The sequence below is a fragment of the Euprymna scolopes genome, chromosome 21 (assembly GCF_053919585.1).
Source record: "Euprymna scolopes isolate OS-2025 chromosome 21, ASM5391958v1, whole genome shotgun sequence".
Lineage (NCBI taxonomy): Eukaryota > Metazoa > Mollusca > Cephalopoda > Sepiida > Sepiolidae > Euprymna > Euprymna scolopes.
In genome coordinates, this window is record NC_136502.1 from 40,438,549 (window position 1) to 40,463,840 (window position 25,292).

The window sequence follows — 25,292 nt, forward strand, 5'->3', positions numbered from 1 at the left end:
TGTAAGTATCCAAAGAATGACTGTTGAAAGATAATTGAACAATAATTCAAAACTTTTAATATAGTGGGAATTCTGGACATAAGTTTCTATTAACTTTTTTTCATTAATTTTTTTCTTGATTCAAACAAGTTAATCTGGGCTCAATGGGTGACCTAACGGGTCACATGTATTTTTTTGTGCCATTGTACAGTGGTTTGTTTTATAATTATTAATACAAACTTATTTTTATTATATTTAAAGAGTTTCAATCCAGAACCTAAAGTGAATGTTTCTCAGGACCCAGTTACAGAATCAACGTTGCAGACTTATATTTCTGGTAGAAAAGTTAAATATGCCATCACCCTCTACAAAAAGATGTCAGATGAAGGTTAATATTTCAATTCGAAATATTTTGTAATCTTTTTTTCTTTCTCTTTTGTGTGTTTTTTCTTTCATTTTTCTTTTTTCTTCTTTCTGTTTATTGTTTTTTTCCATCAATTTTTTTTATTTCTTGATTTTTTTTCTTCTGCTGTTTTTTTTTTGCTTTTTAAGTTTCTTTTTTGCTTCATTTATTTTTTCTTGCTTTTTGTTTTTGTTCTTTCCTTCGTTTTTGTTTTTTCTTTTATCTGTTTTTCTTTGTCTGTTTTCTTTTTCATTTTTCTATTTTTTTCATTTTTTTAGGTGTCTTTTTCTATTTTTCTTGCTCTTTTTGGTGCCTTAATTTGCTTTTTTTTGCTTCTCTGTTTTTCATTTTATTTTTCGTTTTTATTTCTATTTCTTTGTTTGCTTTTTATGTTTTCTCTTCATTTTTTTCTTTTCTTTTTTCTGTTTTTTTTTAAAAATATTTTTCTTTCTTCTGTTTCTTTTAGTTTGTTCTGTTTTTTCTTGTTTTCCAATGTTTCTTTTTTGTTTTCCATCATTTTTCTTTTTTTCATTGTAAATCCAATAAAACTAGTTTTGTTGCAGACTAAAATTCTAAAACAATGATTTTCTATAAAGATTATGCATGATTATGAAATGAAATAACATAAAAAACTTTTGTTCCTTTGTAGAATAGTAGCTCCTTTTGTAAATACTGTTTTACTTTAGTAAATACTTTAGTAAAAGCACAAATGAACGATAATACTTAATCTCCCTCTGTAAACTTTAATTGTGAAATAACAGTTTAATAGCTTCAAGTTCACTTTCAAATTTCTTATATGATGACTCCTCTCCTTTTTTGTCATATTTGAAGATTCATGTCTTAAAACCTGTTTTTACCCTAAAAAAATTAGTTCATCTGCAAACTCAAACATAAAAAAATATCCTTAAAAGACCTAAATTCTATGGGATTTTATAGTGCATCTTTTAGGTGGTTTCTTGATTTTGGTAGATGTGAAAATTAGTCTACGCAAAAATCTCATATAATCACCACTTTAATATCAATACAAAGTTTTGATTAAAAGCAGAATTCGACCTAATTAAAAAAAACAAAAGTGCAAAAAAAAATCTTTATGATGTACGTACCATCATAAGATGAAAAGATCATATTCCAAAAATCACGTAAATTGATAAAGTAGTTTGTTTTTTTTACTAAGAAAATCATTTTTTTTTAACAAATTATAGCGATTAATTTTAAATTGTGGCCATTACAAGGCTGACTTTGATCTCTATTTCTGGAGAGGTTGTTAAGGGGTGGGGTTAACTCCCTCTAAAAATGGCAGAGTGAGCCACACTATCATCATTTCCTCATAAAATTTGATTTCTTATTAAAATAAAAACGACCTGATCAATTTCTGTCTGTTTTAGAATATGTACATACATCATAAAGATTTTCTTGTATTTTTTGTTTTTTAATTGGGTTGAATTCTGGACAAGAACCAATGATGCCATTAATAGATGATAACTGATTATTCGAAAAAGACATTCCAAAATTGCATGAATTTAAAAGACTCATATGAAATAGCCAGTCAAAGCTTGAGAGTTTTTATTGCACATCTCAATTTCCTGAAGAGTTTTAAACATATTTACAATTTTGCAAAAAGTTTATTTTTTTAGAGTTAGTATCTCTGTAAATAAAATTCTAAGACATCATGCTTGCGCATATGTATGTGTGTGTGTGTGTGTGTGTGAATTTCGTATCAACGTAACTTTGATAAATACATTGAATTTTTTGGTGCTTATCGAGAATTCCCCCTCTATTAATAAACAAAAATAAAGAAACATCTGTATGATCTATGTACCCATGATATAAAGAACATATTGTATCCCAAAAATTACGTAAATTGATCAAGTAGTTTAATTTTTTTATAAAATCAAACTTTATCCTCTTGCATATATGTCATACTAGATATACAATGTAATACCTATGAATTCCCATTAATCACTTAAAAATGATTTTCTTAATAAAAAAAAAACCCCCAAAAAATATGTGATTAATTTACATGATTTTTGGAATATGACATTTTTATTGCATGATGGATATGGACATTATAAAGATTTTTCTATATTTTTGTTTTTTATTTCGGTTGAATTCTGGACAAGAAATTTAAATTTACCTGAACTAATTTCATTTTTTAATTTTTTTAATGTACAGGTGTCAAAATATCACCCGAGACATCACAGCAGTTTCTTGATTTGTTATGCGTGTTTAATTGTGAGGATCCCCCTGATATGTTGTTGCCTGAAGAACACTATTACTACCGAGATATTGTAGGTAGTAGCAATAAAAGTCCTAATCGAACAACCTGGAAGTAAGTGTCTTTTTTTTTTTTAATTTAAACATTTTTTTGTTGTTATTTTTATTTTTATTTTTTTTTTTGCTGTTTATTTAATTTGCTCCAGGCAAAACATCAAACCACTTGATGTAAAGAGCTAAAAAATGAAACTTCATTAATTTGCATAATAACAGAAATGGAGAGGAAAGTAGAATCACTTGAAAACAGCGATAAATTCAAAGGCAAAAATAATCAAATCTAATGCCGAAACATTAGCATTTTAATCTTTATTTATTCTCAAATTTAAGAGAGAGAGAGAGAAAGAGAGAGAGAGAGAGAGACTAACAGAGATAGTAATAGAAACTCGTCCCAATCACTACTGCAAATCTATGATATACCATGCACCCACTGGTATACAATGCTTTGTAAACAATATCTTAGTTTATTTTATCACTAATAACTTACCAATAGAAAACACAAGCAGGAAGTTACGTTTCTAAATTTTTAAGATGAGGATTGGTTATTCATATTATTTGAATTCTTCAGATTGCTGTTCTCATCTTAAGTGTCATTTTCACAATGTTTTGGTTGATGTAACCTCCGACCTTCTTCAGGTGTATCTTGTCGAACTCAGGAATCTTTCTGTCAAACTTGGGAATCTTTTTGTCGAACTTGAGTATCTGAATAGGATTTTGAACGGAACTGTTTATTTACTTCCCGGGGATAGCATGCTCTCGTTCCATCCGCAACGACCTGTCATCCACACTGGAAATATCGCAAAGGACACACATCCATGCATAAAATAGCACTTGAGAATATCCGACATTTAATTTAATGAGTACTGATGGAGAAGCCTCTCAAGGAACTATCTGAGTTTGGCCTCCTGTACTATAACCCAAGTAAGTGCTGACCATAGAAGAACTATAACGTTGTGCTCTATCAAGGACGTTTTTTTTTACTGGGAAGTCACTGCTTATGAAGGCCCAGAGGCCACTGGAGGATAAGGGTTAATGAGGGAACCCTGATAAACAGTAGTGGTAAAAATTTATTATTTATGAGGACAGCTCAACAAGAATTAATTTATGTTGAACTTATTAAACGTAAACAAATGACTATGTTATAGTCAGCTGGAAAGCAGCCCCATAGTATTGTGGCCTACAGATGGACAGTTCTAGGAAAGAAGCTTTCTTCATAAGATTTTCATTTAGTTTTAGATGCAGATAGAGAGTAAGAAAAATTGCTGGTAATGGTTGTGGCTAAAAACTACCTTCCTTATCTGTCAGTTATCAGACAAAAGTTTGAAAGAGAACCCACCACCAGCATTCAATCTCCTGGACTCCCAAGAAACTATCTAGAAAGTGAAACCTTCAAGAACTCAATAGGGGAGGTAGGAATTACAAGGCTGGCTGGCAAAAGAGTCTAAATGACAATGAAGGAGATTTCAGACTTCCTTAACGCCAACAGAAGATAGAAAAGATTAGAAAGGAATTGAAAGGTTAAAGATTCGACTATGGAGTGATATTAGAGAGAAAAACGTGCAATTGATGATCTGATACTGTCAGAATGCTGGTGTTCATTTCTGAAAATGATGCCATGCCACCCCACTTCTTTGCTGTGGACTTCATTAGTACAAAAGTATAAAAAAAATCAAAGTATGGAATGAGGACACTGGAAGCAGAGAGACTGAAAGGGGACAAATTTCAATCTACAGCGGTTGACTGCCAACGCACATATTTGCAAACATACACAACCACAGTTGTTTGTTTTATTCATTGATTTTAAATATTTATAGAAATATTTAAAGAAAAGTGGGTGGAATATATATTTTTATATAGGGAGGCTTTCCTTTGTTTAACAAAAAACAAATGTAGAGATGGTGTCTATCGAGTAATTTCTCATTTTAAAATGAGTTCATTCTCTATGATTATTCACCTTTGTTTTTTTTTCCTTTTAAGAAAAAAATCAAATATTAAAATAGTTATTTTTATGTAAGCTGTGTTTTTATTATTTTTCTTGGTTCTCATGTACTTTTTGTATCCCTATTTCTACTCTTGATTTTTCTCATTCACATGCTCGTATTCCAACTTCATAGCAGTCTAATCTATTTAAAACTTATATAAATTATTGCATAGTAAAAATAATTAAATTAAAACAAAATATTTTTTCTTATTTTGCAGCCTACATTATAAAATAAATAATTAAAGTTTTTCTTAAATTCTCAAAAAAGAAAAAAAAATGAAATTGAATAATCTTCCGGGGCCCTTATTCCATACATCATCCCAAAAAGTAAACCCTATTGCATGATTTGGTTATAAATGAATTAGTGTGTGTGTGGGTGTCTTTTGTGTTTTAATCCATTTAATATTGGAATTGGAATTATCTGATATGTTTTTTTTCATTTCATTAATATACTAGCGGGGGTACCCGACATTGTTCGGGTGTTTCGCGGTGTGTGTGTGCTTGAATAAAAAAGAAACCGGGGGGGGGGGGGGGGGGTAAAAAGTTTTGGTAAGTTGGTAGGATTGAAACCGAAGCTCTTAGGCGAAGTTGGAAAATAAAATGTGCAAAAAACAGGAACATTTCGGCCAGCCAGAATGAGTTACTGAAAGATGTTTGAATTTAAGAACAAAATTGACAGGTGCCTGAACAGAAGTCATAGAGTTAAGATTTTCTGCGAGCGTTACGACGTAAGCAATAGCTATTCAGCAGTTGTTTTTAATGAGGTCAGTGATCAGGTTTATTTGTTATAAGCGAAGTAAAAAAAAGAAAACAGAAAAACGAACGTTAAAACTTATCTGAAAAATAAAGCGGGGGGGGGGTAATCAAAACATCGAAAAAAAACACCAAAAAATTAACGTAAGACAAACAAATGATGTTAAATGTAAAAATCTGAAAAACAAAAAAGAAAACAGAAAAACGAACGTTAAAAAAAAAAACGTGAAAAATGGCTCAAATAAGCCTGTTTCGATATTAAAATTAAAAAACTCGGTGGGTACCCGGGTGTTTTTGGGTGTGGGGTGTGGGTGTTAATGGAAATCTAAGAATAAGCTAAGTAAAAAAACAAAAAAAAGCAGAAAAACGAACGTTATGTGAAAAATGGCTTAAATAACACTAGTTCAATATTAAAATTAAAAAATCGGAAAAAAAAAGAAAGACATCTCACACCACGATTCGAACCCAAAACGTTTAGATAATGACCCAACATGCTAACCAACTAAGCTAATGTGATGTACATGAAATTTAGTCAGTTCTTCAACTATTTAAACTAAATCAGGTCATGACCTCATCTGATGCATGCGTAGAACCGGTCGTTGTTGTTGTCGCGAGAGAACGGTTTTTGTTGCCTCCCCACCCTCTGTCGAAAATTGTCGATTTTGGAGTGAAAAAAATTAACGGTTTTTGCCAATTTTTCGATATTTTTCGGGCGAAGGATGGAGCTTCAATATGATACCAAGTTTGTGAGTTTTTGTTCTGTCTGTCGAAAGTTTTTAGCAGACACACAAACATACACTCATACATACATTTTCGCTTTTATATATATACTAGCAGGGCTACCCGGCGTTGCTCGGGACCGTATAAACAATGAAAAAACAAAAGCAGATATTGAACATATGTTTTATTCTTAGGGGAGAGGAATCTTTCATCTCAAGTTTTAGCGTTACAAACAAACATTTGTTTTTTATATATATAGATAATGACAGGTTTTTTGGGGGGCCCCCCTCGAAGATAACTGATCAGTTGACCAACTTCTAGTGGTCCGTTTGACGTGAAATTTCGATATTTGTCATCCGGGTGATGGGGCTTCGATATGATACCAAATTTGTCAAGTTTGGTTCCGTCTTTCAAAAGTTTTAGCGTTACAAACAAACATACATACATACACACAGACGTTTGGCTTTTATATATATAGATTACCATTTTCTTTTTCATTAATATATTACCATATTTTTTTATTAATATATTACCATTTTCTTTTTCATTAATATATTACCATTTTCTTTTTCATTAATATATTACCATATTTTTTATTAATATATTACCATACTTTTTTTTATTAATATATTACCATATTTTTTTCATTAATATATTACCATTTTTTTTCATTAATATATTACCATATTTTTTTATTAATATATTACCATTTTTTTCATTAATATATTACCATTTTCTTTTTCATTAATATATTATCATATTTTTTTTATTAATATATTACCATACTTTTTTTCATTAATATATTACCATTTTTTTTCATTAATATATTACCATATTTTTTTTATTAATATATTACCATTTTTTTCATTAATATATTACCATTTTCTTTTTCATTAATATATTACCATATTTTTTTTATTAATATATTACCATACTTTTTTTTATTAATATATTACCATATTTTTTTTTATTAATATATTACCATTTTTTTCATTAATATATTACCATTTTCTTTTTCATTAATATATTACCATATTTTTTTATTAATATATTACCATTTTTTTCATTAATATATTACCATTTTCTTTTTCATTAACATATTACTATTTTTTTTCATTAATATATTACCATTTTCTTTTTCATTAATATATTACCATATTTTTTTATTAATATATTACCATTTTTTTTATTAATATATTACCATATTTTTTTAGGACTGACAGCTTTGCTGAATACTTTTTTGAGAACTTAGAAGAGAAAACACCACAAGCTTACAATTCTTTAGTCTGTGGAATGGCAAAGGTAAGCACTTCAGCAGTTACAGTAACTTTTGACACAAGTGATACATCTCTCTTTCTCTTTTTCTCCTTCTCTTCTACTTTTTCTCACTCTCTTTCTCTCAGTCACCCACTTTTTTCATATTCTCTAAATCTTTTTTCTACTTTCTTACTCTCTTTTCCTTTCAATCTTTATCTTTGTTTCTCGATCTCATTTACTTTCTTCTCTCTTTTCTTTTTCTCTCTTTTTTGTTTCTCTCTCTCTCTCTCTCTCTCTGTTCCTTCTACTTTCTCTTTCTCTTTGTTTCATTCTCTCTCTCTCTCTCTCTCTCTCTCTCTCTCTCTCTCTCTCTCTCTCTCTCTTTTCCTTCCTTATAATCTTTACCTTCAACATGAAAATCTTGAATGCTTGTAGCATTTCAAGTTAAAAAAAAAACAAAAAAAAAACAGCACATTAATGAAGTTATTGCGTACAGTGCTTAACAGCTACTCTGTGATTCGTCAAAAGTGCACATACATGTGTGTATGTGTACGGACGTCAAATATAGTGAATTCCAGGAAAATCAAGGGTTTTAAAGGATGCAGTGTTTTGGCAGCCAACGACTGTGCAATTTTCTGACTTTTTCGACATGTCCACATCTGTTAGAAAAGTGGAGATTAAAAAAAAAACGTCAGGTTGTTGTTGATTAGATCTACCTGGCGTTACCCGGTATTAAACATGACGTTAAATTCATTTTTACAAAAATGAAATTAAAAAAAATGAAAAGAAACTGAGACATGTGCATGCAAGTATTATGTTTTTTTCTAAACAATTCACTTCTTGTAAGTAAAAAAAAAAATACTCTAGCTGAGATCAAAGCCAAAACCTAAAAACAGTGAGTCAAGTATGATAACCATTAGACCAGCTTGCCACAATCTTTAAAAATTGTTTTCAAGCCCTGTGAAACAGTTGATAAACAGATAAAAATCCAATAACCCAAAGCACCAATTTTTTTAATTTTGACCCATTAGCAGCGCTTTTTTTGGGGGGGGTGGGGTTGAAAACCAATTAAAAGTTTTCCACATGTCTGAATACCCTATATACCAAATTTCAAGTCTGTAGATCAAAAATTTGTTGAGTATATAGGTTGAGAAATGTTCTCACACACACATTCTCACTTTTTTAGATATATAGCGTGTATAAAGGATTCATTTCTGTCCAGCTAAAATTTTAAGAATACACAACACCCACAAAGTTGATATTTTTTAAACATACATAACCCTGGATGTATATCTAAAATTAAAAAAAAAAAAAGATTCATTATTTGAGGGTCAAATGGACATTTCTATCATATTTTATGTTATCACTATGTCCATGAATCTTTTAATGTTATCCTATAAAAGGAAGCAACTCTGATTATTTTTCACAGAATTATTTCTCTTGCGCAGATTTAAGTTGCATGTGTGTGTGTGCATGTACGTGTGTATGTGTGTGTGGAGAAAGCAATGGCCTAGGTGAAGAAGAAAGAGTGGGTAAAGAAAGGAGAGAAGGATAGATGTTACACTTTTGACCTGTTACACTGTTAATAATTTTGTGGGCTTTTATTAAATCATTTACCAGCTGCAGCTCCAATGAATCCAAACCCAGGGAAGCAGTATATTGTGAGTATGAGCAGTATCTGATTGTCTGTTTGGCTTGGTTGCACATCTAAACAGTTTCCAGGCGATTAGTGCTTGTTCTGAGCGTGATAGTGATTCCTGACTGATGATGCAAATTCTAATTGTGTCCACACAATAGCTTAATATAGTTTTAAATTGATGGTTAGAGAGCAGCTAACAAAGATCTTGCTGAGTGATGCCAGGACACACTCGTCCTCCTTGTGAAGACAAGAATAAAATTTTTACCTAAATGACCAAATTTGTAAAGAGTTAATATACTGTAAAACAAGTAACAAACTCTGTAATAATTTAGATTATTCAAAGTTCTCTTCTCATCTTGGATGTTATTCTCACATTTCTACTGTTTCTCCCTGTGTGATTCATCAAATTCAGTAATCTATATGGAATTTTGTTCTCATTCTGTTAGCCATGAGCTTGTAGAAATCTCAAGTTATTCATAATTGTACTTTTAGTAACATCCATACTGAAGATTGAACCTTCAACCTGTAAAGGCTATCAATTACTTTAGTCTTATATTTATTTTTATTTTTTATTTATAAAAATCTCCCCAGACAATGCATGAAGCCACTTGATGTAAGGAGCTATACTTCATGATTAAAAATCTTAGTGTTATGTAGATAAATTCCAACCCAGAAAACAGCAATTCTTTCACCTTTATCAAAAACATCAATCATGATGTTATATTTTCAATAATGAGCAGCCAATAAACCAAATAAGTTCTTCATACATATATGCGTGAGGGGTGTTTATGCATGTGGGGTGTTTATACGTACATGCGTGCGTGGGGTGTTTATACATACATGCGTGCGTGGGATATATATACGTACATGCATGTGGGGTGTTTATACGTACATGCAAACGGGGTGTTTATATGCACTCGGCTTTTTATTGTCTTCATCATTACTGTTTTTTGTTATCGTCTATTCATGAGTGCCCTTTTTGTCTAGTGGTCAGTCACCATCTCTTTAACCATAAAAATAAAACTTCTTGTGTTGGAAAGACACAAGGAAATGTTCATTGAGTTTCTTCAAGGTTTTATTGGAGAAAATGAACATGGGGAGAGAGACTAAATAACCAAATAATTATTTCCTTCTTAACTTCCTAATTTAAGAAATGGGTAACGCAGACAGACAAACATCGGTAACATTCACTGAGATTATCAGTTTTCTATATCATTTGCTAATGTCTTGTTTTAGCATTACAAGCGGATACTGTATTTTCATGGACATCGGCAATATTACATACCTAATGTACTTCAACAAGTCATATTTTTTTTATTTGTGGGTCAATCTTTAAAAGAATTATATTGATGCAAAGAGAATAAAATAAGCATTCTAATGATGATATTAATTTTTTTATGCGTTGAATGTTTTTATGCTTCAAGTTAAAAATGAAAAATACGCCAAAAAATTACAACAACAAAAAGGGAAACACATTTTTCAATGTTTTCATTTTATACGTTACGTTTGGATACATATGCGCGGGATTAAATTTGATTGGATATGGCTGAAATTTTACAGGCTATATAAACAAAGAAGTCCATCTCTACTGGTGTTTGATTTTTATTTTTACGACCACAGGAAGCAAAGTTACAACCGAGCAAAGTTGACAAAGAATATTTCAAAATTGATACAATAAATCGGCATATATCATCCATTTTCATATAGATACTAGTTTCAGAACTATTTTCACGTATATGTAAATATTTGATAATTATTAATTGCACAGAATTTTCTTTAAAATGTTATCTTTTATAGAAATCAAATCCACTTACAGAAAAACGGTCACTAAGCTCGTAATGCGCTGACCTGACTAAAGCATTCTCTTAAAAATAGAAAGCTGTGTTTTTGCTTTCGTCTTATTAGACTAGTCATTTTTTATTCTGAGTTCGTTAATTTAAAAAAAAATATTTTCAAATTTGATTTCGAAACAATACTATTTTGTTGTTTTTAGTACACATGCACTAAAAGCATTAAAAAACAACAAAATGTACTAAGTACATGCGTTTAACTTCTTATTTGTACTTAAGGTAGAATTCTGTTTTTTAGTGGTCAAAAAAAAAAAAAACATAACAAATAAAAGATAATTTGTGCACTATTGCAACCATGCTGAAATAATAACATTATTATTTAGAAACCCATTCTTAACTTGGGGAAGGAATGGTGTTTTTTGTTAACTATTCTGTACTTTCACTTAACAATTAAATAAAAAAGATATTGTGAAACTTGAATTTATTTTTAACTCATTGTCAAGACCATTTTTTCGAATCTGTAAAACAAACCCGTTTTTTTTTTTACTGAGGATATCTAAATAATAATAATAATAATAATAATAATAATTAGGCTGTTCGATAAAGAATTTCATTATGATGCATTTTGTAAATTTTTACCTTGTTTCCACCTTAACATTTTTCTTTAAAATGACTACCTTTAAAGGTTTTCGAGTATACTGAAAACAAATATCGCATTTAAATGTTCTACAAATAAGTAGCTTTCTGGATATTAAGCAATGTCATTTCTTACGTTATTGCTGGTGGCCATCTTGGTATGCATGTTTGTGCATAGTTTCTCTGGGTTGCGTTTGCGCGCTTCTGTGTACCAAGATGGCCACAAGCAATAACATAAGAAATGACATTGCTTAATATCTGGAAAACTACTTATTTGCAGAAAATTTAAATGTTATATTCGTTTTCAGCATACCCTAAAACCTATAGAAGTAATCATTTTAAATGTTAAGATGGAAACAAGGTAAAAATTACCGTTTTATTTCTTTGTTTACATAATTTGATTTTCAGTAAAACAACAGAATAGAAATGGCAAAAATTACCATCAACTGGTGAATATATATAGTTGTTGCTTATCAGGATTCCTGGTATCCTGGTACTGTGAAAATTACATCGAGGATTCATGTAGAGTACAATTTATGGTTGCATCTCAGAAAATAGGGGTATATTTTGCACCAGATAGAGAGGATTTACAAAATTGAAAATTGGGGTGGTCCCAAAATGCATAAGTTCTGGTCGATTATTGGAATTTCCATCTTTTACAGAAATCCAAAATCTATATGAAAAATTTTCTTCAATTTATTTCTGAGATTAATTCATATCTTCTCAATTTTTTTTTTCTTTGAGGGGAGTAGTAAATACCGGCCATGAATTCTCTTTAGGCATTCAATGGCTACACCCAAGATTAAGCTCTCCTTTGGCGAGGAGGCAGGAAAATACCTATTCTCAATAAAGCTATATATAAATACCACTATAATACTTAGTTTTGTTCATAAATAGATACCCACTGTATGATACCATACGCCAGTTTAAAAAAAATGTTTAATTTGTACATCTGAATTTCTAATTCATAGCTAATGGTAAAGAGATACATCAAATTTGACTGCATAATCAGAAAGAGCACACAATTTTACATAAGACTGCCAAGTTTCATGAGAATAGCTTGAAAAATAAATAAATGGTGGCGAAATTACCGAATTTCTTGAAATGTTGAGGTCCGTAATTTAGCCCACTTTTTCTAAAGAAAAATATCCACGGAAAAGCCTAAATTTTGGCACTTAAAATTGTCATAACTTTTGAGCTACTGATGGTATTTGCATAATTCAAACGGTTTTAAGCATCTTTTATATAGCTCTTTTCATGTGAGATGATAAAATAACAATTATCTAAAAAGAAAAAAATCAACTTGTAATGCTACTTGTTTGCATTTGCAAGAGACTGATCAGAAAACCTTTGTTTCTTTCGCTCAAGAACATAACGTCATTTCATCGTTCAACTTTTGTTTTGTCTACAGTGTTTGACCTGTTGCCTCTGCCTTGTCACCCATCTTTTGTTCAACCTTAAGAACAACAGTTCTGTTTTACAGATTTGGGTCATCTTGATATGCACTAAAAGTTACCCTTGCCAAAATTCACACTAGCTAACTTAATTGGTACTTACTTGCATAGAATTTCTAATATGTAACAATGGAATGTGAAGACTAAAGGACAAAATATATGTATTGCCATAGGTCCTTGCAGATTTCCGAGCTTGACAAGATGTACCTGAAGAAGATCAGAGGCTGCATCAGCTGAAGCGTTGTAAAAATAACATTCAAAATGAGAACAGTAATCCGAATCATCCAAATTGTCATTTGTCCTCTAGAAAATTCTGAAATATAAATCATAATAATTGTTTTAGAATTCATTTTTTTTCTTTGTAAAAAATAAATTATCTAACAAATTATCTTCTTTTGCAGTTTCTACAAACAGAAAAAGCTTTCAAAATTTACAGTGAAATGATTGAAAACAAGATTCCTGGTATGTCATCTGATTTTTTTGTTTTTTTTAATCTTTATTTAATTTATTCTAATGAAACTGTTCTTTATCAGTTAGGTTAACTGGTCTTGCCTGGGATCCTATTCTCCGTAAATTACAGAAAAAATAAAATTAAAACTAGACAATCTACTTAAAAGGCAATGCTAATATTTACATCCTTGGCCTTTCAGCTAGGAGCTAAGTAGTATATGTTCTGATACCATAATTGTTGTGAGGGAACCACCCTCCATATGGACTAATCCGTCGTCCATATAAACTTTACTCATGGCGATCCCAGGTGGGGATCTAATTCCAGAGTGACCCTCGTACGCTTGGTGAATTACATACACTTTTCGTTTGTAACCTTTCTGTTGTTTTCATGTAATACATGTTTTAAACTGTTCTCCGTTGTTCTTTTCTTCTTTGTGGCTGCTTGCGAGTCATAACCATAATTCATCTTTTCTTTCCTCATTCAATGTAGAAAAAATCCTTCTAGGATCAAAATCATGCAATGGATTAACTGTTTAATAACCATAATGCCGTGACACGCACACACACACACACATACACATCTTTATTTTATGTATAAAAAATAATTACAGAACTTAATATACAACTTTGTAAACTTTATAATCTAATTATTTGACCCTGAATCTCATTTCAGTGACTCAACAAACATTCACTTACCTTCTACAAATTGCTGCCTTTTCCGAGGAAACATATCAGGACAAATGGAACAAAATTATTGTAAGTCTCAACTCCGTTTCGAAGTAATTTTAACATTCTTTTTAATTCATTGTATCGATAGTCAGGTGCTGTGACAGGAGGAAAACGTTAGACAGGCAGAAGAGAGAGAGTGGACGAAGCAGTACACCGCTTCACAGAAGGCATTTTTTTTTTCTTTATTTGATTCTTGTCCAGAATTTCTCTGATATTAAATAAATATTAAAAAATAAAGGAAAATCTTTATGATGTACATACCCATGACAAAGCAAAAATTCACCTAAATTGTTCAAGTAGTTTTATTTTTAAATAAGAAAATCATTTTTAAGCGATTAATGAAACTTTATAGACATTACAACATAAATCTAGTAAATTTGAATTATTGTTGAGTTATCTCCTTTTTTTTTTTTTAGATTGTTTTCGAAATAGCGGACAAGACGGCTGCCCTTTGGTTACTTATAAAATTTGATTTTATTATTTAAAATAAAACTACTTGATTAATTTATGTGATTTTTAGAATATGATGTTTTCATTTCGTCACAACTATGTACATCATAAAATTTTTCTTTTCTTTTGTTTTTTAATATGGCAGAATTCTGAAGAAGAAATACACTCTCTTCTATCACAAGTTGTGAGTGATTTAATCAAAAAAAATTGTTATATACGATCTGCCTTAAATAAATTTCTGGACTTTTTTGTACAGGCATTTAAAATTGTTGTAGACTCTTGAAAATTCAGTATGTTATTGCTATACATTTTATGAGATGACTGATCAATTTTTATGATTTTAGGTTAAAATGAACAGCTACAGCAGGAATTGGAATACACCCAACTAAAGCCTGATTGTCACAGCGGGTGAATTTCAAAAATGCAATCTGAACATGAGGACACTTTAGAAGAACAATATGCAATAAAATTCTGTTTTAAAATGCCACAGAAACATGAAATGTTTCAGACTGCTTTTGGACCATCTTGCATGAATCAAGTATTAGTTTTTGAGTGACATAAGAGATTCAAGGAAGGCATAGAGTTTGTAAAGGATGAGAGATGTACGAGGAGTAAGGAAGTCAGAACACCAGAGTTGATTGGCCAAATAAAGAATTTCATAGATAAGGACCGTCGTGTGTCTATAGAGACAATAAGTGCATAGTTTGATGTCAGTGTGGGAACTGTAACATGATTATTCGTGAGGAACTGAAGATGCGGAAGATTTGTGCGAAGTTTGCCCCAACAGTTTCTCACCCTCCCTATAGTCCATACCTTGATCCCTGTGACTTTTGGTTATTCCCTAAGCTCAAGGAAAACCTTAGAGGCTGCCGTTATGAGAAAATTGAGGAGATGAAAGAAGCTGTGATGAGGGTCATTGACATGCTCACGCAAGAGGACTCCCGTGGGACCTTTTAGTAGTTGTTGGAACAGTACAACAAGTGCATTGCAGCCAGAGGAGATTACTTTGAAGAGGACTAGAGTTTCATGCGTGTACTATCAATAAAAGTGCCCATAAAAGTCTGGAAACTTATTGAAGGCACCTCGTATCTAATTTCCGAAGGGAATCGATGTAACTACTAAACCAATGTGACATCAGTAATTTCTAACCTACGTAAAATGCTGCATATGTTGCTCACACACCATCTACCAAAAATTAATTTCCTTTGTATTGTCTGAGCTCCAATCTATGGTCCCCCCCCCTTGCCAAATTTTCACGAAAAATACTCGTCGAACTGAAACCACTGATCAATAATTTCCTCTACTCTTTATCTGTGCCTAGACCTAAATGTAGATTCCATGAACAAAGTTTCTTTCTTAGAACTGCACACCTGTGGAACTCTTTTTCGTTTGCCTGCTTTCCAGCTCACTACAATTTGGTTGTCTTCAAGTCCAATGTAAACAAGTTCTTGATGAGTTGTCTCGTTAAGTAATCCAATTTACCAAATTTCCACTACTGACAATTACTATGATATTGATATTGTCCCATTGACTACTGTACACTCATTAACCTTTATCCTCGAGTGGCCTCCAGGCCTTGATAAGTGGTGACTCCTATGTAAAAAAAAAATTATTTTCTTCTGTTTCTGTATTAAATTGTTGATTCTTGTTCAGAATTTCCCCTTATATTATTAGAATAGTTGAGGTAAAAGGTTCAGTTCGTAGGGGAAGGCCAAGAAAAACATGGGAGGACGAGATAGAAATGGATCAGAGAGAAAGAATGATAAATAAAGACCTGGCCAGAGATAGGTTAGTTTGGAAGTCAATTTCTTAAAACTATCCAACAAATGCCAGCATGGATGTGACACTGATGATAATCATCATCATCATCATCATCATCATCATAACCCAAATTCAATGAATGGCCCAATGGGTCACATTACTTTTTTCTAATGTTGGGGATGGATAATCTGCTATGATGTTGTTTATTATGATTTTTTTTTTCTTCTCTTCCAGCAATTACTTAACGATATGGAAACATTGGGAATCAGTCCGACTTTAGAGACGTTCAATGGTGTGTTCTTGAGCCTCGTGCGCATGATACGCTTCCGTAAATGTAAACAACTGACTCATTCTGTCTTAAACGAGATGAAAGAATGTGGGCTTGGTGAGTAAAGTTGTAATATGCAAACTAATGGTTGATAATGTAATATTGTCATTAGTGATGGGACGATTCCAATATTTTTCCTGATTCCGATACAATTACCAATTCCGATACAATTACCAGTTCCAATTTGTTTTAAATCTCTAAATATTTAGCTACAGTGTTTTTGTTTTTGTTTTCATTTTTATTTATCAGATTACCATGAAAATCCAAACATAAAAATACACTCATATGGCTGATCTGTAGATTTTAACTTAACTGGAAGTTTAATTTTTACTGAAATCAATAAATATTCACCATTTTATCATTAGTACCAGCATTGGAAAGTTAAATTTTAAATAAAAGAAAGCAAAAAATAAACAATTAAAAGAATCATTTTTGGCATTGGAAAATAAGCAAAACCTTCTCTGATTCCAATACCGATTCCAATACTCCAAAAAGTTCTGATTTTTACAATTTCCGATTCCAATTAATCGTCCAAATACAAATTATCACTACTTATGGACATCATGTTTGCCTTTAGGTGTTTAAGTGAACCCGTTTTTTGTTTTTTGTTTTTTTTTCTTGAAATTTCTCCATATAGGGCATGAATCCACTTGATGTAAGGAGCTAAAAAAAAAAAAAAATAATAATACTTCAAGATCAAAAACTAGCCAACAACGAATAATGACAGATAACAGCAATCTTTCTCCCTTTTTCAGAAACATTTCTCATGAAATAGGGAGGGGGGGGGGGCTAAGAACAAAATAAGGGAAGTGAGAGTTATGAGTTGAAAGTAAACCTATGGTCCACTTTCTACTCTCTTAATTTAATTATTTTAATCATTTTTATTTTAAATTTATTTATTTTAATATAATAAAAATAATTAAATGTTTAAACCTTTTATTTTAATAAATTCTTCATTGAAATATTCTTTGTTCAATTTTATTTTTTTTCTTATGAAACAAAGAAAATCTATTTAAAAAGAAAATTTATTTGGTTTCTTTACATTCTAATATGTAAGTTATTTAATGAACCTAACCAATAATTGCTCCCAGTGACCCCAGTTGTCTTTAGATTCTGTGAAAAATTTGGTCCTCATTAAAAATTGAAACTTATTTGAATGTTCTAACTGTTAACATATCGATTTGTATAACAAACAAACAAACATTGGCTTTTATATATAGATTCTTTGTAAATCTGTAATTTATTTCTTTTATTTTTGCAGAGCCTAACCTTGGTATTTGGAGCATCGTGTTGAATGTCTTCTACCCTTCAGATAGTAATTATTTTTTTGTTTGTTTTATAAATTAACTCATATTGATTGTTGTTAATAGATGATGGTGGTGGTGGTGGTGGTTGTGGAGGAGGAGGAGGAGGAGGAGGAGAGGAACTTTATTATTTACTGTATTACCAGTATTTGTTACACCAAATAGATGTGAATCTTCATCATGATGATGATCGTAGTTGTGGTGTTGTTAGAAATTTATTATTTAATATTGCTAAGAGGATAAATTCTAATGTCATAATGCTTTGGCTCAGTTTCAGAATCATATATCTGAACAAATGTTTATAATAGGTTGATTTTTATATCATTTCATATATATACACTAGAAAAATACCCGTCTCAGGAAAGGTAAAATTAATTCTCTGAAAAGAAAAGTTTTGTACCATTTTTATGTCTCCCTTTACTAAGAATAAAATCAACATGTAATGCAACTAAACCTTATGTCTAGAAGGCTTAAGGATGCAACTTTACTACAGTGTGTCATCCAACCCAATTGTGTATTTTTGAACAAAGGCATTTCAGGGAAAAACATTAAGTACTTACAAGGATGGCGTACTGTTGCCACATCTGGGCAGGTGCTGCTAGAAAGACCTTATGAATGAAAAATTATTCACTCTTATATGTCATGCTGAAATTAGTATAAATTCTGAAAATTACAAAAAATGGTACAGTAGATGTTTTAGAGCTAATTTTCGGAAAAAAAAGTGTGCAGTATATTGAGAAGGAGCAAGATGGCCGATCCGAAAGATAGTGTTATCAGATTCTGCGCAAAATTGAGAAACAATGTATACCCCCTGTAATGGGGTTGGCCAATGAAGCTTATAGTAAAGTAAGGATGAATAATCACCAACCAACCGTCTTTAAACCAGCATTGTTTGAATTCAATGACAAGGAGAAGTTGAGGATTATTGGAAAAATACCTGGATAAGCAGAAAATTCATAGTTTTCCTTCTCCTAGATTAGTTGCACAATCAGAACTATTATTGAATCTATAATAAAAGAGGGGGGGGGATATACAATTTTGAATTTTTTAGATGAGATTGATTATTTGTATTCATTCTTCGGACAATTGCTTTTGAATGTCATTTTCACAACATTTCGGTCAACGTAACTGCCAACTTTTATCAGGTGTATCTTCTTGAACTGAGGAATCTTTCTGTTGAACTGTACAGAATTTAAAACGGAACCTTTTATTTAATCCAGGGGGTGGGGGTAACATGCTCTCATTCCATCAGTCATGACCGGGTAGAAGTTCTAAGTAATTCACAATTGTATTTTTAGTGTCGTCTGTATTAACGATTGAACCTTAAACCTCCATAATGTAATTTACAACTGAATTTTACCAAATGCTTTATCCACTATGCCATGGGTTCTAGAGTTTGATAGACAGATTTCTGAGTTGGACAGAAAGATTCCCACATTTGACAAGACAGACCTGAAGACGGTTAGAGGTTACATCAACTGAAATATTGTGGAAATGACACTCAAGCACAGTAGTCTGAAGAATCCAAACAATACGGGGAATATATGAATTCATGGCTTTTCTAATAGTATTAGAAAATAAGGTTTGCAAAATACCCACACACATGGCTGTGGAGTTTGTAGTTCAAATGCTGGATGCTGGATTGATTATTCGTATTATTTGGATTCTTTGGACTACTGTTCTCATCTTGAGTGTCATTTTCACAACGTTTCGGTCGATGTAACCTCCAGTATTTTTCAAGTGTATCTTGTCATAATCAGGAATCCTTCTGTTGAACTTGAGGAATTTTTCTGAGTTTGAACTCAGGAATCTGTACGGAATTTCAAACGGAATCCTTTATTTAATCCTCGGAGATAACATGCTCTCATTCCATCAGCCATGACTGGGTAGAAGTTCTAAATAATTTGCAATTGAACCTTCAACCTCCAGAAGAGTGTAACTTACAACTGAATTTTACTAAGCATTTTATTCTTTATGCTACATGTCCTTGTGAGCAATTCTAGTATGCATTTTAGGAGCCTTAAACTATGACTAAATTATAACTGAATCGTAATTGGTTTTTAAACTACTATTGACATTGAATTTTTTCTTTTCTTTTCTTTTTAAACTGTTTGATAATATTGAAAAATGATGTTTCTGATTTTTCCATTTTTTTTTTTTTTTTATCAAGATAGCGATTCAGTAATCATCTATGACATTGTTGATTACTTGAAAGATAAAGAGTTCACTATACAGCATCCAGTTGATGGTAAGTTGATTATAATCTCTAATTGATTAAACTTACATTTAAATTTGAAATCGCTGGAAAATGATCGAGAAGAAAGTTGATGATCAAATAAGCAGATGCCCTGCATAGTAATCTCGGAAAAATCAGCATTCACCTAGACCAACCCATATTCGTGCAAAATGGTGGCAAAAATCCATTACTGTAGATCTCACCATAGTTCAGGTAAAAACACAGTTACATATTTGCATGTCATGTCAGAATTAATATGAATTCCAAAAATTACGGAAAAATGATCCAGTAGAAAATTAGTACAAGTAAAAATAAAATTTATTGAATTATAAAGTTTTATTGTGTTTTAATGTGGAAGAGTTCTTTGTGATCAATTCCGTATGACAAATTGACTTATTTCCCTTGCTTTCAATTAAAATTCACCATTTCAAAATACAACATGTTGGACTGATAGTTATGTATGATTTTTTTTTTAAAACTAGATCTTCTACTGGATCATTTTTTATAACTTTTAGAATTTATACTAATTTCGACATGACACGTAAATGTGTAATAGTGCTTTTACTTGAAATGCATTTGTTTCAAATCCCACTATTCTACAGAAACACCTATCAATCTTTGTTAAGTAATGTAAATATGGTCTTAATTTTCTTTTTATGTAAATGTTATTCTTTCCTTGTGAATTGAAGGAGGCAGGCAGCCATCTTGAAAATTAAGCTGCTAGAAAAGATAATATTTGATCAGATTAAATCATAATTAGTTCGATGCAAGGATTTTCAAAGAACAACGTGACTAACACTGTTAGCTTTGTTTTTATAAAAATTGAAGAATATTGCTGTCATTATGGACATATTTATAGAAATCAAGGAAAATAATTCAAACTTTCAAAGAGAAATAAAAATTTGGGTACTTTTGCATTTTACGACCCATTTTTCCATGAATGTGGCTTCAGCATATCCCAGCAGCTTACGTAAAATTCAATAGCGTAACGTTCAGTCAATACAAAATTGCTTGAACAGACAATATTGCAAGGAATATTTTCTTAGGAATACTCAGCAGATGGGTGGCCCAGGGCACACTGTTGAAATTAATTAATTTTTCTTCAACAGGAGGAAACAAAACAAAAAAAAAGAATTACCCTACTAAACTGTCTGGTTCAAAAGCTGTACCAATAACTAACAGTAATACCATCGTGCAAGATATTAGCAAATGAGATACACTGTTCAGAAAATATCTACAAATAATCAAGCAGTTATCCAGTTTGAATTAACTTTTCATTTAATTGACTAACAAAAGGAATAATTTTATAAAATATTATTTGAAGGACTTTTCTTTAATATATATATTATAATATATATGAAAAATGTTTCATTTTTTTTCTTTTATTTTAGTGGAATTCTTTTCTAACGTCATGGCTAAAGTAAGTATTATTCACATATTAAATCTATCTTCTTTCCTATACATTGCCTGATATCAGTTTTGATTTTAAAATTTCGATTAAGTTAGAAGTTTCAATATCCATGTAGTATAGTTAATAGCAGACAAAATAAAATAACAAACAAACAAAATAACTTATACCAAACACAAGAAAATTGTATTTTTTATTTACCTGTATAATTTTAAAAAAAAAGAACCAAAGAGCAGCCATTTTGTCCACCATTTTGAAAACAATTTAAAAAAAAAAACAAAGGGAAATGATTCAATAATTCAAACTTGCAAGATTTATGTTGTAATGCCTATGAATTCCCATTAATCACTTTAAAATGATTTTCTTTATAAAAATAAAACTTGATCAATTTATGTTGTTTGTTGGGATATTTTTCTGTTTCGTTATGGGTAAGAAGATCGTATAGATATTTCTTTATTTTTGTTCTTTAATATAGGAAGACTTCTAGACAAGAACTGATATTTTAAATCATGTTTACATCTTGTAGATAAATAATATATTTGTATAGTTAGCAAAGAACCAAAATGTTGGTAATGTTGCTAATCATTTTAAAAATCTATCTAGTAATATGCTAGGGCATTTCATATTTCTACATACGTTATCACCTTTCACACCCAATAAAAAAAAAAAAAAAAGATATTTTATTATGTACCATTTTGTAACCGCTTTAGCTAAGATGACTTGTAATGGTTGAAGGTCATTAAAGGTCACCAACAAACAAACAACTTAATGTCTTCTGTTGTTTTGTTTTTTCAGTGTTTTGTTCACACAAAAGATACAGAATTGGCTTACAAAATTGACAATCTCCTCAACACTGGTGCAAACTACAAACTGCTTGGCGATTCCTTTAAAGAAGGGATTTACTAGTAAGTACATTAACTAAGTGTACCAACCGGTTATGAACAAAAGAATGTCTAATAATTTGATGCGATAGAGGTGATGAAAATGATGTTCTAGTTTGTTCTTCTTTGTTTTTATATTATTAAACAAAGAATAATTCTTAGTAAAAATATATTTAGTATTAAGCATGACACCTGAAGAAAAACATATCTAAATGTATAAATATGTTAGAATAATTAAAATTTTAACAAAAAGGAATGCATTTACCTAATGGCGCCATGTTTTCGGTATCACTCAAGATAACAAAAGTATTAAAACGTTTTTTTTTTTTAAATTTTATTACTTAATGCTTATGGTCCCCCCTCGCCAAACTTTCACAAGAAACACTTGTCTAGCTGAAAACACTATCAATAATTCTCCCCACTCTTTATCTGTGCCTAAACCTAAACGTAGATTCCATGAACAAAGCTTCTTTCTTAGAACTGCAGGCCTGTGGAATTGTCTTCTGTTTTCCTGCTTTCCGGCTGACTACAATATGGTTGTCTTCAAGTCTAACGTAAATAAGTTCTTGATGAGCCGTTCCATATAAGTTAACAAATTTACCGAATTGATTACTATATTGTCCAATTTCTCCTGTACACTCTTTAACCCTTATCCTCGAGTGGCCTCTTGGCCTTGATAATGTGTTGATGCCTGTGTAAAAAAAAAAAAGAAAAAAAGTCACATAATCCGACCAATCATCTCTAAAACTTAAACCTGCCAACCATTAAAAAATAGTTTTATACTTAATTTGATGAAATTTCCACTACTTATGTTTACTACGCTATAATCACATTGGCTAATGTATACTCATTAACCCTTATCCTCGAGTGGCCTCTGGGCCTTGATAAGTGGTGACTCCTGTGTAAAAAAACAAAAAACAAAAAAAAACTTCAGAACATTCATAATGTGATAATCTTCTATATATATATAAAAGCGAAAATGTGTGTGTGTTTATGTGTGTGTGTATTTTTGTGTATGCCCACAAAAGGCTTTTTTCGTCGGGCTTCTCAGTCAGCTCACTTCTTAAAACTTTTTATATCTTGTCTAAATCGTAATATCTACGACTTAAAAACGGAGGTCGCGCCTATCTTTAATTTGCCCGACTTTTATGCACTATTTTCGACATTTTTTTGGATCGCCGCATGTTGATTCGGCTTTTTCGTATAAAAGTGAAACTAATTTGAAGCTTAAGGCACCGTTCCTGGCACGATCGCCGGGAACGCCCAAAAGCAATCAGTTTTGATCAATGCGAAGTTTCTCCTTATATCAGACAATTGCTATTCAATTTGGACAATCCCCTTTAAATGGGGAGCTGGTTTCCTCCCATCATCTTGGGGAGGCCAAAGTTGAGTAAACAAACTCCCCAAAAAAATCTCACAATAAATAAAAAACTGCCCCACAGTGAAAGTTAACTCCGCTACTAATATTTGACTTCATTAAATCATTAAGTGTGGGCACCTGTCAATTCTTAATCTATATATATAAAAGCGAAAATGTGTGTATGTATGTTTGTGTGTGTGTATGTATGTATGTATGTTTGTGTGTCTGCTAAAAGCTTTCGACAGACACAACAAAAATTCACAAACTTGGTCTCATATGAAAGCCCCACCTTCCGGACGACAAATATCGAAAAATTAGCCCAAAGTGACCATCAGAAGTGCGTCAACTGATCGATTTTCTGCAGGGGGGCCCCCCCCCAAAAAAAGTGACATTTTAATGTTAAACATTACATATTTTTAAATCGATTTATAACTGCCCCCAAAAAATACGGCCGCCAACTCTTCTACATAAAGTATACACGTGGCCGTTTATTTTGGGTCAACTTGTATTTAAAACCCGCTGAGTCATGTCACGTGATCTTGACGTCAGCAACCTCTAATGGCGGTCTGAATTTACAATTTAAAAATGTTGTTATCGGTAAAAAAAAAATTAATTAAAGCTAAACTATGAACTTCTATGCTATGGCAACGTTACTAAAGTTATTACCACATTCAAAATAGGTAGATACGATAAACGAAAAATAAAGCCAAGCCAATCATGTGAAGTAAAAAATACGCTTACAAAAAATATTAACGATCAAAGTTTTTTTTTAAAATAAAAACTGCCAGACGCCATTTTCCAGTCTTTAGAGTAAGGCAGACGAAGTGAGAGAGAGAGCGATAGAGAGAGGGTGAGAGAGAGAGATGTCTAGACAGATTCGACAGGGGGGAGAGTCAACAACGCATGCGTCAGATGACGTCATGACCTGATTTACTTTAAATAGTTGATAAACCGAACAAACTTTATATACGCCGCTTTAGCACAGGTAGTTAAGGCCTTGGTTCATTATATAAAAGTTTTGGGTTCGAATCGTGGTGTGAGATGTTTTTTTTTTTTGATTTTTTTAATTTAAATATTGAACCCTGTATTATTTACGCCATTTTTCACGTAACGTTTGTTCGTTTTTCTGTTTTAATCGTTCGTTTGCCTTACATTAATTTTTTTGGTGTTTTTACCCCCCCTCCCTCCCCGCTTAATTAAAACGTTGTTTTCTTTTCTTACTTCGCTTATAACAATGCTTACATCGTCATCGTCGTCGTCGTAACGCTCGACGACTTTGAAACATCTTTCACTTCCGGCTGGCCGATTTTATTTTCAAACTTCGCCTCAGGGGTTCGGCTTCGATCCTACCCCCCCCCCCCGGCTTCTTTTTTATTTAACACCACACACCCCTACAAACACCCGGGCAACGCCGGGTACCCCTCGCTAGTACTTAAATAAATTCAAACATCTTTTAGTTACTATTTCTTGATGTCCGAGCGGTTAACGTCTCACTTTTTTTT

The 25,292-nt window shown here is 31.5% G+C and overlaps 1 protein-coding gene across 1 annotated transcript in view; it reads left to right on the forward strand.

Annotated features, from left to right (window-relative positions):
* LOC145242150 (small ribosomal subunit protein mS39-like) overlaps positions 1 to 25,292 on the forward strand; it is an 87,163-nt gene that overhangs the window by 28,644 nt on the left and 33,227 nt on the right. The window contains exons 7-16 of the mRNA XM_080105129.1: positions 241 to 367; positions 2,555 to 2,711; positions 7,322 to 7,409; positions 13,285 to 13,345; positions 14,007 to 14,089; positions 16,508 to 16,658; positions 17,863 to 17,916; positions 20,076 to 20,153; positions 21,533 to 21,561; positions 22,345 to 22,454. Coding sequence (XP_079961255.1) covers positions 241 to 367; positions 2,555 to 2,711; positions 7,322 to 7,409; positions 13,285 to 13,345; positions 14,007 to 14,089; positions 16,508 to 16,658; positions 17,863 to 17,916; positions 20,076 to 20,153; positions 21,533 to 21,561; positions 22,345 to 22,454 — 938 coding nt within the window. The remainder of the gene's footprint in view (positions 1 to 240; positions 368 to 2,554; positions 2,712 to 7,321; positions 7,410 to 13,284; positions 13,346 to 14,006; positions 14,090 to 16,507; positions 16,659 to 17,862; positions 17,917 to 20,075; positions 20,154 to 21,532; positions 21,562 to 22,344; positions 22,455 to 25,292) is intronic.